Below are 12,426 nucleotides of genomic sequence, written 5' to 3'. Positions count from 1 at the left end.
GAACCAGCCTGCGGTTGGCCACATATTTCACTCCTGCCTCAGCAAACGTGGAAGCATGGAGACGGAAATGCCCTGGTAGAGCTAGAGACAGACCTAGAGCAGAGCCCACGTGACCTTCCATGGACATGCAGCTAAGGGAAAAACAGATCTCTGTTGTCTTAAAACCATGGAGATTTTTAACATTGTTCATTAATATAACCTGGCATATCCTAACTGATATAGTTAATATTGTGTATTTCCAACTTGATGATTGGGAAAATGGTAAACAAGCACCTTGCCTTTGTTAGAGGGTAATGATTGTGTTTTAGTGCCTCTCTTTCTACTTCCTTTCCCCTCTTCCTTCCGATTGTATCACCCTCAGTAGACTCATACACCTCAGTATCCATGACCCGTCAAGCCAGTCCATGACCTGTCACGCCAACTGGAGCCAATTTTTGGTGGCCTGTATTTCCTCCCCTCAGCCTGCAGCTCCCCCAAGTCCACGTTTCCCCTCTTTGAGTGTCTTCATTTTTAAAGATGATACCTGGAAAGATAAGATGTTTTACCTAAAATCTTAAATGATAAACATCAACTTTGTGACTCTAGAGTGAGGTGTCATAAAGTTTTCTCAACTTCTCAACTTTCTCAACTTCCTCATATGATCACATTAGTGTCTACAGACTTTATCTACATCTTAGACTGGTTCCAATGTTAAGATCCATAATTCTTGGGTGCCTGGGTGGCTCAGTCAGTGAAGCACCCAACTCTTGACTTCAGCTCAGGTCATGATCTCAGGTTCCTGGGATTGAGCCTCGCATCAGCAGAGGGCTCCCTGCTCAGCAGAGAGCCTACTTCTCCCTCTACCCGCCACTCCCCTTGCTTATGCTCTCTCTCTTTCTGTCAAATAAATAAATAAAATCTCAAAAATAAAATAAAATCCATAATTCTTTGTCGGGATTAAACATATTCACAAAAATGTGTTCAATATCTGACTTTTATATATCTGGAATGTTCAGGATGGAAGGGTAAAGATGAGAGGTGGGGGGAAGCACTAGGAAGATACTTCCCAAGTGGAAACATCTTTTTCACATCATCTCTCCACCAAGGACAATTTCCTTTATAATTGATAAGTTCCTCCTAAGCATGCAAAGATCATCTCATATTATGGTGCCATTGGGTAGTAATGGATGGAGTGGGGTGGTGGTGGGGGGGAAATTAATGCCCAGAGAACTACATTTTTAATTGTTCACACTGTAATGTGAAATGTAGGACTCCTTTGATTGGAGTGTTTGCCTCCTAGCACCTAGAAGGTGTTAGGTGAGGCGGTGAAAGTTTGATGGTGATGGTGAATAATTATAGAGCATGGAACCCAGCAGGCTAATGTGGTGGGTCCACCCCGGAGGCTTTGAACTTGACAGGAGGACACATTACCTCTCAGACAGAATAGAACTCAGATGTGAGAAGGGATGTAGTAGCAGGCATCAGCCAAATCCCTATTCTGTAATTCTTAAAAGACTCCTGGTAAGGATTACAGACATCCAGAAATATCATCTCAAGTATCAAAAGGTGCCATTTATACCTATAATAGTTTCAGTAAAAAATAGCAAACATTTCTGATGTTAGAATACTTTCTTGCCAAACTTCCTGCTCCTTAAAAAATGACTGTTGATTGGTTAATTAAAGTTTACATCTGTCTCTTTTTTAGGTGGTTCTTTGGAGCAATCAAGAGAACAGATGCAGAAAAACAACTATTATATTCAGAAAATCAGACTGGTGCCTTTCTAATCAGAGAGAGTGAAAGCCAGAAAGGAGATTTTGCCCTTTCAGGTATGGGCATTGTCTTGTGTGATTTAAGTGTGGGTTTGAGAGTCTGTAGTAATGAACCTGCTGTGTGAGCATGGACAGGTTAATTTGAAATTTGCCTTATTTCTTATGTTCATAATAAGTGCCAAATTAAATCTGAACTACCCAAGAGTAATGCAGAAATTAGCAAGCAGTTTCTGTCTGTGATAGGACTCTCTGTAAGCAAATACGTGCGCTCTGGATATGAAATGACAATCATATAGATCAGGCTGCATTTTCTCACTTTTGCATTATAAGGGGTCTGTCCTTCTAGGGAAATGATAAGCCCAAAGTGAAAACTACGCTGTTGTCAAAAATTGTTCTTTCCCCAATACAGTTTGACTTTTTGTGTTTCATTTGTCTTTGCCCAGTAAATAAATTAAAAAAAAAAAAATTGAAATGCTGGATGCAGTTGCATTTAGTTAACTCCATGACATGTAAAATTTAGCCAAATGTAGTTTCCTAACTAAGAGTAAAATACGTATTTACTTTACATTTTCTTAGGAAGGAAGAAAGACCTGGGAATGGCCTTTAATAGTTACAGGTGCTTACATGCATGTCTCTGCCTTCAAGAGTCTATGTTTCTTGGGGCACCTGGGTGGCCCAGTTGGTTAAATGTCTGACTCTTGGATTTGGCTCAAGTCTTGATCTTGGGGTTCATGAGATGGAGCTCCTCAACTCCCTTCCTGGGTCAGACTCCATACTCAGCGGGGAGTCTGCTTGGGATTCTCTCTCTCTCTCCCTCTGCCCTCCTCCTGCTCATGTTCTCTCTCTAAAATAAATGAATAAATGTTTGAAGAATTTGTTTCTTGGTGTATGTTGCAAGGCTACAGAACGTCCTTTCTTAAAGACCAACCAGACCATCTGTCATGTGACACTTTTTCTCTCCTTGCTCTGCTCTGACTTCTGTTTTGCCCGGGCCCATCTTGTGCTATTATCCGCTTTAAAGTGTGCACTATGTCTAGATATAAACCTTTTGGGGGAAAGGATTTTGCCTTCCTTTATCCTTATTGCCCTGCAGTAAATGTTTATTGAACACAATGCCTACGTACTTTATTGTGTCCGCCTAGTTCACTGAGCTGAGGTCAGGACAGCCTTCATGGTGCACCAGGGAAGCAAGCCCTGAGCTCAACATACCCTAGGAACTTTGATTGGATCTGAACTCAGGCCAGACTGTGTGTGTTTGGGATCCATTTTTCTTACTCACACCAGGCAGTCCCAAATATCGGGGCAGATGGGTGGGAGCTGGAAAGGAGTAAGGGCAGTGGTGTTGAAGCACCTTTATTCAGAGGCTCCATCCTTCAGCCCCTGCCTCGTCCTGCACCAAGTTCCTATGGTGTTCTCAGATTGTTTGGCTTCATGTCCACCCGTGCATAGGGGATGCTGTTCTGATTACCATTTCTGGAATGTACCACTGACCTTCCTAATCTTGCTTATGGCCAAGGTGATAATGAAACAGTATCATGACTGACAGTGGATGCCCCATTAGCCTGTGACTTCATACTAGGGCACACCTATCCACACCTGGGTGACATACGTGAATATTTTATTAGATCTAATAACTTTTTTCTGATCATGAAAGGAATATCAGCATTGTTATATAAATAGAGAAGCTCAAAGAAGAATCAAAAATATCACCTTCTGAAGATACATTTTTCATATCTAAATACCTTTCCTGGCAAGCTTTTTTCTGTACTTCACCTGTAAGTATATTTAAACAAACACACACTTGTATTCAGAAAATAAATGGAGATCATCTTGTAAAGAAAAAAGTATAAATATAGATATGAGTGTGTATATATGCTATCTGTATTTATATATCCATACACACATATTTGTGTGTGCACACACACACAGCGGACCTAGGCTGCATTTTTCTTACGTCTCTCAGTGTCCTGTGAACGATTTTGCATGTCCTTTCATATCCTTCTACATCATTATGTTTAGAAACCACATAACCTTCCATTGGATGGGAATTTCATCATTTAACCTATTTCATGTTTTATGTATTTTTTAGCTATTTTGCTGTTATAAAGTATGATGCCATGAACATCCTTATAGATAAATATTGGAAGATTTCCATGAGAATGTTATACTCTGAGGAAGAAAAAACAAGTCTTTTGGAAATCTCTATGCTTCATGATAAGAGATAGAAGAGAATTCCCAATTTAAATGTATCCATTTGTTTGACTTTCCCAATATTTATATGCAAATTTAGGTAATCATTATTTAGCTAAAAGCTAGATTAAATGTTTTAGATTAGCATTAAACATACAGAAGAAGATTCCCATGAGGAAAACAAACTAAAAGTAGAACGACTTGAGTCATATCTTTGAATAAAGCCCAGGCTGCAGTGACTATTCTGAACACTTTCTAAGTAGAATATTATGGAACAAAACAGCTTTACAGGCTTAGAACAAAATTACAAGGATATTGGCTTTTATGTGCTGAGAATACTCTAGCGCTTGCTTATGGATTTAGGAAGCTTTGTAGGCCTTGCTTGGAAACCAGGATATCATTATAGATTCTTTTTGAATGAAGTCAAACAATTTAGAGTCTTTCAAACAAATTATCTGATTGCTGTGTATTCACTGGGGGACAAAGTAAATGCGGACCATTATAGTCTACTGAAGGGAACATTTTCTTATTAGCCAGAAGGAGGGCTATCCAAGAGAAAAATGGAACAAAAAAGGTCTTCAGTATGTCTACATTAAAACAAACACACAAACAACCGACCCCACTGCTGACCGTTGATTACCACTGAGGATCTTCCGATAGACCATGGATCGATTTCTTAGTGCAGTTGTCCCCTTAATCAGCCTGAATTGATGGTCTTCCATTTTGCTGACTGCTCTGCTGCCAAAGGAAGGCAAATAATACCCCCTTTCTAGCTCTGTCTTTCCCACACACGTTTTCCTTGGAAGTCTTGTCTTTATTCCTTCGGCAGCAACGGCTTGCAGCTGTCAGAAGAGCTTCATGACGGAGCGTGATTTATGGATGCTGGGGCGGGCTGGAGAAGCGGCAGCCCAGGGTTGGGTGGGAGCTAATTGGCTTGTTGTGATCCTTGCATGGCTGTCGGCTCTTAGGAGGTCTGAGTAGATCTGGAAAGAGAGTTAGGGCCGTGACACTTCTCTTAATGGCAAGACACTAATTAGCTGTGAATTACAGCAGCACTTTTGGACATTACATATTATATGTGGTCGCCAGAGAATCTGTCTTCATTAGATGCATGACAGGTAGTTTTAGTAGCCTTACTGTTGTTTGTCACGGATAGTGAATTGTTTTTCTGATGAAAAATATAAAATTTCAACTGCACATCAACTTGCTTGGTTATTTTTTTACTTCAGTCGAGTCCTTTAAAGGCAACCATTATTGTTATCACCATTAATATTAAGTTGATGTTTGGAGTTCTATACACATTTATATTATTGTTTAAAATACAGTTTGAAGAAAACACACTTAGAGGGCTAAAACTGAGCTGTAGGTAGGTTTTTCAGAAGAGACTCTGCATTACACATTGTCATTTTACTTTGGGCAATGCTGCATATAGAAACCTCCAGAGCAGTAGAGGGGATCCCAGATTCATTGTCAGTGAAACCCTTTCAAGAGCAAGCGATAACAGACTGAAATAGTTGAAAAATGACGACATCGAGGACCCAACGCAAAAAAGCCCATCAGCGGTATTCCGGGAGATGCCTTAAGGAATTGACATCATTTATTTATATATTTGCTTATTTCTTCAACAAATATTCAAGTGCTTACCATGGGCCAGGCCTTTGCTCAGTGAAGGGCAGCAAAGACAACAAGGCACAGTCCCAGGACCCAGTCTTTGGGAAGATTGTAACAGAGCTATCTAGTGAGAGCGGTGGGGACAGGGACCCATCTCTAACGAGAGGGGCAAGGAGGTTTCACAGAGGAGGAAGCATTTGTGTTCTGGCCCAATTTCTGTTGCCAGGTAGCAGTGTAGGAAGGCAAGTGCACAGGGTTTTATGTCTGTGGTGTGTGCGTGTGTTTGTGTGTGTGTGTGTGTGTGTGTGCGTGTGTGTAGTGGGAATGGAGGAGAGGAGAGGAGAGGAGGAATGGTAGAAAATGAGCCTGGAAAAGAAAGGTGGAGCAACACTATTCAGGGCCTTGTTACCATGTGAGGAATTTGGACCTTGTTCTACAGGGGAAGTTTTAGGCAGAAAGTGACCTGGTCTGACCTTTGAGAGCATGTGGAGAAGGGACAAGGTTTATAGATGATAGTCTTCGGAGGAGTGATAGGGCAAACGACAGTGGCATCTCTCATCCCTGTTTGAAATCCTAGTTGCGTGCGAGGCGTCAGAGTTCGTCATCATCCCACACAGCGGGGCAACGGGACCCAAGCTCAGGGCATTCCACTGAGGCTCTGCTCTGGCACAGGGCATGCCTGGAAGCCACACGGCCTGTCTATTGCTGCGCTTTTCTTATGGGGCAAGTGTGGGAATCGCCCGAAGACCCACGACAGCAGTTTTTGCCTTGGTGTTGAGCAGTCTGGCTTTTTATCAACTATTTGCCAGGTTATTTGGAAATCTCCGCACCTATGGGCTTTGGGCACGGTGGGAAACTGCAGCTCCTTTTTCGTCCAAGGAAACCATGGGATCTCTTGGAAGTGGAGTTCAGGTGCAGCCCCTCCTCCTGATAGAGGGTGACAGGGAAACAGGCCCAGTGGGTCCTTGCCACACAATCAAGAATGAGCTCCTAGGGTTCTTCACTCGAGAATCCTGCTTATCTCCACAGATGACAGCCTGAAGCAGAGCGGAGGTATGGCAAATAGAGAGTAGGAAAGAGAGGTGAGAAATATTTAGAAGATGGAACTGACAGGAGTGGGCGGCCGATCAGAATTAGGGTACCATCGGATGTAGAATCTAGGCTGACTCTTGGGTCTCTGACTTGAGTGAGGGGGGTTAGTATCAAGATAAGGTATGTAGGAGATGGCTTACAGTGAGAGAGGAGAAAAGACCAAGGCAAGAATGCTTAGAGATGTTTGAGGCAATGGACATATGGTGGACATACAAGTAGCCATTATCTCATTTCTGACTTGTTTCTGTTGAATTTGAGCAGAGCACGTACTGTGACAAATTTCCATTACAGGGAACATATCCGTCTCATGGAACATGCACGACTTGCACGATACTTTATGATTGCTGTGAGGTCCCTTCTTAAGAATATAAGATAACAGACCTGTACCCCTTAAACAAATAATACATTATGTCAATTTAAAAAAAGAACACAAGCTAAGCCTCCATAGCGACATATTTTAATTTTAAAGTAAATATACTGATATAATTGGGACCAAATCAATGTTTTTGCCCTTCAGAGTAATAGATTGACCTTGACTAAAGTATTGCACAAAGGGTAGAAGTGTCTCATAGAAGGGATATCACTTTTGTTAGACGCCCTTAGCCGGGGCAACTGTGTGTTTGCGCATTGAGAGTAGCTTTGACGCTGGAAAGTGGCCGGAGTTATCTGTTGCTACTTTCTGAATAACATGGACCGTTAGCCTGAGTGATACCGAGGGTACAAAGTGATACAACTTTGTAAATATTTCTGCATTTCTTATAAATTAATTCTGAGGGTAACTCAAAGGCTAATAATGAGTCGGTAACTCAAAAGCAGCTTCGCCAGGGAAAGATGCTCACCCTCTTGTGGTGACCTTGTGTCTGTCCTTCACATTGAACTTTCATATTCCAAGATTCATTTGTGTTTATGAGCACCTCTTTCACTGTAGGTAGACATGCGCTTCTCAAACCAGATGGTAAACCGCTTGAGCAGAAGACACACACGTTTTTTGCTTCCGTTACGTTCTTCCTATCTCCACATTTGTTGTATCATTTGCAAAGCCAGCAGATGCTCACACACTCCCCTCTTTACCCTACAATCCACCAGGAGCGGAGATAAGCAAGGCCATTGTCACTTTCTTCTACCTCTGAAGGCTGGACCATGCATGATCACAAATAATCCTCTTTGCTGTGCTTCAGGCTTATTTTCGACAGACTATTTCTCACCTTGACAGGTTAGTTGTTTCCAGGTAATAAGACTTTTGTAGACAGAGACAAAATTGAAAAGGACAACACTTGTAGTGTGGCCTCTGTCTCTGCCCCGCCCAGGGTTCAGACCCAAACTCACTTCCACTGACGGAAGAGCTGTTATTACGCCCAGACATCTTGAGATCTGCTGGCTCTGCTCATCTGTTGCTGGCCCAATGGCAAGAGGGTGTGTGTTTCATACAGGTCCCCTGAGCCATCCATTCATTTTTCATTTAAAATTAATGTGGACATAGTGGCCACAAGAGTGCGTCAACAGCCCTTTTACTATTAGCCATGAATGGAAATACAATTGTATATCCCAAGTAGGAGTCAGGATTAAAGGTTGGAGAAAATTGCTCCTTGAATTTATTATGCAATGAAACTTCTAAGGATTCTGGGAGCATTTTGATATTGGTTAAAGATGTTTTGCTTTTCAAAAAGTGCACATGCTGCAGAAAGAAATTTTTATGTTAATAACTCCAGTATCTCATATAAAATGTATTAAATTTTAAACATGTTGGTGCCATCTTAGAAAATGCCTTTTAATTAAAGTCATAATTTAGTTGTATTCCGCTTAATTGCAAATATCATTGCCTATAATAGCAAGTGGCTTTTTTTGGTGAGTTATGGCATTTCTTAACATTTCCTTTTCTTAACATTACTACTGATAAATTATATTTCAAATGTTTTAAATACTCTATAAACTTAAATTAACATTTTATTATCTTGTACATATTTGTGTGTTTGTGTTTATGTCTGTATGTATACATATACACACAGATGCACAGGCAGAGAACCTTTTCTCTAGGGCGCTGGCTCATGGAGAAATCTTCTGTCTTATTGAAAATCTATGACTAACATTTCTAGAAGACACAGTATTCTTTAGGCTGCTTGCATTCTATTTTTTTTCTTCTTTCCACTTGTCTCTGAACACCACATACTAATTCATCTAAATTTTAGTTTCTGGTTTTGCTTACCTTATTTCATTTATTTAAAAAAAAAGCCCTTTCTGTGTGAATATTTTGAGCTATATAGAGGAAAACACAAAAAATAATGCATATTATTGGGCGCCTGGGTGGCTCAGTGGGTTAAGCCGCTGCCTTCGGCTCAGGTCATGATCTCAGGGTCCTGGGATCGAGTCCCACATCGGGCTCTCTGCTCAGCAAGAAGCCTGCTTCCCTCTCTCTCTCTCTCTCTCTGCCTTCCTCTCCGTCTACTTGTGATCTCTCTCTGTCAAATAAATAAAATCTTTAAAAAAAATAATGCATATTACTACTTTTTGAATGTAATGTTATAATAATGAATTCCAGATATTAAATAAATCAGTGGGAAGTTGCTAAGTCATGTGGAGGTTGGTGAAATTGCTACCTTTTTGTAATTCAAAGTGTATTACGTTCTGTTATTTTTTCATTTTATTAGTTGCCAAATTAAACTGATTCTTTATTTACATTTTGTCCCATTTTGTTCTTCTAGATGGACATATTAGCTAGCTAAGAATGATTTGAGTTAGCATCCTCTTGTTTTCTATTTAAGAATATATGTAAAAGGTCACCTGGGTGGCTCAGTTGGTCAAGCAGCTGACTTTGGCTCAGGTCTTGACCTCAGGGTCCTGGAATGGACCCCTGCTTTGTGCTCCCTGCTCAGCAGGGAGACCGCTTCTCCCTCTCCCCCTACCCCTCCCCAACTCGTGCTCGTACACTCCCTCTGTCTCTGTCTCTCAAATAAATAAATCTGAAAACAACAACAACAACATACATACGAGATACAGATCAGAGCAGCTCTATAAACTGAGCCTCTCTTGTTAGACTCTGGATGGATACTCTCCTGCCTTCAGTGTGAATGTCGCTGAAATGCCGTAGAAGTGGCTAGAGCAGATTCCGACTTTCACAGCAGGTCAGGGCTCCACGAAGAAGGAGTGGGGAGGCTCTGACCTGTGCTCAGGGTGTGTTTCTGTCTTCGAGAGGCAGGACATGCGGCGACCAGGAAACCAAGCAGCCACTGCTCTCCTGAGTGGAATGACTTACTGGTTTGGGTCTTCCCTTGGCATCCATTGGTTGCCCCCCACATTTTCTGCATCCATAGGGGACAGCCACTTGCCACACAGTAAATGTTATAAAGATGGAAGTTGACAGGCAATGACAGTGTGTTGCAAATTGGGTGAATTTAACCTTACAGAAGGAAAGAAATGAGAACTCTTCTCTCTTGTGATGGTGTATGTCACCCATTCTTCTGGTTAAACAGAGTACCATAGACTGGGTGGTTTAAAACAGCAAGCATTTGTTTCTCACAGTTCTGGAGTCTGGGAATTCCAAGATCAAGGTGCTGGCAGATTGAATGTCTGATGAGGAGAGTTCCTGGTTTGTAGCCGGCTGCCTTCTCGCTGTATCCTTGCATGGCAGAGAGAGAGATGGCGTGTGAGCTCTGGTCTTGTCCCCTCCTTCTGAAGGCCCTGTCCCTTTATGATGATTCCACCTTCACGGCCTCATCTATATTTAAGCACCTCCCCAAACCCACTTCCTAATAGCATCATACTGGGGATTAGGGCTTCAGCAGGTGAATTCGAGGGGCAGACAAGCATCCATCAAGGACTTGCATTCTGTTCCTTACAGTCAGCAGGTATGCCGGGGGTGCAGAGGATCCACCTTTCTTCCAGCAAAGCCACAAGGGCTGAACAACTACTGGACACTGGCAATCTGCTCTGAGGCTTGGTGCATTAGCAGCCCTGATGCGTGTGCCCTGAGAAGGAAACATACACACCTTCAACTGGATGGAGAGGAGGACCAGTGCACATTTTTTTTTTTTTGAAATGCCAAGTTTCTTTTCATTGCGTATAATGCGGGGGGGGTGTGTGTGTGTGTGTGCAGAAATAGAAGTAATGAGAGTCTGTATACCCAGTAACAAATTTTCCCAGTTTCTATTCCAGCAGGTGAGGTCTTTAATAAGCCAAAAGTGGCCCATAGAACAGGCTTAGGGGTTAAAATGCATTTGAAGAACACCTCGTATTACATTGTCTGTGCCCTGACTCGACAAAGCACATTCAAGTCTTAGAAGCCCTACAGCAAAGAAGCCTAACTTTTCAACCCAGAGTTTCCCAAACCACTTGATTATAGAGAACCATTTCTTTTTTTGTAAAATGTGGTTTGGGAAAAAATAATAGTATAAGAGATGATAAATGATAATCTAAAGATGTAGAGAAAAGTCATCTTTTGGAGACATATTCACTAAAAGGAACAGAAGAAAATTCTTGAAAGCATTTGATTTGCAATTATAAAATTCAAGAAAATACAAATTCCAAGAGATTAGGCATCAGAAGCAGCACAAAAAGGCAAAAGATGGAGATACCAAACAGCAAAACTGTCACTTTCAGGATGTAAAGGGATACTTGAGATGCTCTCAGAGACAGAAGAAACACGTAAAAATTTGTGAGGGCAAATAATGCACAAACAGGAGACTTTTCTTGAAATTTATAAGAATAATTAAATGCAAGCAACAGTTAAATATGCAATAGAAGAAAACTTTCCTGAATTAAAGAAAAATAATCTGTGCTTGTCAATTAAAAGAACTTACATTGTTGCATGTAAAAGATCCTTAACTAATGTATCTTTTCAAAATAATTTAGTATCAGTGTAAACCAAGAATTCTGTGAGCATCTAGGAAAAAAATAATTTCAAAGGAATGAAGATTGAGTTGGTTTCAGAATTCTTTTCCACACCATTCTTTTCCCACACCAAAACTCAATATAAACATTTAAAACAAGCAAAAAAAAATTTACCACTGATCAAAGACAAATAAATAAAGACCCACAATATAAAGTCTTCCCCCTAATCTTGTTGATGAAGTTAAAAAGGTAACTCTGTACCTTCACTCTAATCCACCAGTTGTAATACTTTGTGACATTTACTTTCTTGCCATCATTCATATATTGATATATGTCTCTTCATATAGACATTTATATAGAAGTTGCAGATATCATGTTATTTCACCTTTAAATCGTTTAGTATTAGTATGCATGTCCTAGGAATAAGTACACACTTTTATATTACCACAATACCGTTATTAAACTCAAGAAATTTCACACTGATAGAACAATATTATCTATTACAGAGTATGTACTCAAATCTCTCCTAGTGTCCTTGCTAGCCCTTTGTTTATTTATTTGTGTTTTGATGCAATAAATGATCATGCATTGCATTTGGTTATTGTATCTCATTAGTCTCTTTTATCTAGAAGAGTCAAAGCCTTTGATAACTCTCCTTTGCATACCCCATAAATTTTTATCTACCTTGACATTTTGGCCCTTCATAGAACTGCTCAAAGCCATCTCCCAGCCTAATCTTTCCTAGTCTCTGTAGTCAAACAGTGCTTCCTGCAAGGTGAATACCAGCTATTACATGACCATTCCTTGCACTTCCCCCCTTCCTATTTTTTTTTTTTTTTACTTTCTGAAATGAGCAAGGTACTTTAAGACTTAGCAGTGTGTTGCATGTAGAAAATCTTTTTGATAAATGTTTGTTTACTAAAGGTTGAATCATTTTAATAGTTTGCTACTATTTTTTTT

The 12,426-nt window shown here is 40.6% G+C and overlaps 1 protein-coding gene across 5 annotated transcripts in view; it reads left to right on the top strand.

Moving 5' to 3' along the window:
- FRK (fyn related Src family tyrosine kinase) overlaps positions 1–12,426 on the top strand; it is a 132,829-nt gene that overhangs the window by 81,316 nt on the left and 39,087 nt on the right. For all 5 annotated transcript variants that reach the window (XM_047734327.1, XM_047734329.1, XM_047734331.1 and 2 more), the window contains one exon: positions 1,685–1,806. In XM_047734327.1, coding sequence (XP_047590283.1) covers positions 1,685–1,806 — 122 coding nt within the window. The remainder of the gene's footprint in view (positions 1–1,684; positions 1,807–12,426) is intronic.

The sequence above is a fragment of the Lutra lutra genome, chromosome 6 (genome assembly GCF_902655055.1).
Source record: "Lutra lutra chromosome 6, mLutLut1.2, whole genome shotgun sequence".
NCBI lineage: Eukaryota > Metazoa > Chordata > Mammalia > Carnivora > Mustelidae > Lutra > Lutra lutra.
This window is presented reverse-complemented; position numbering and strand designations above follow the sequence as displayed.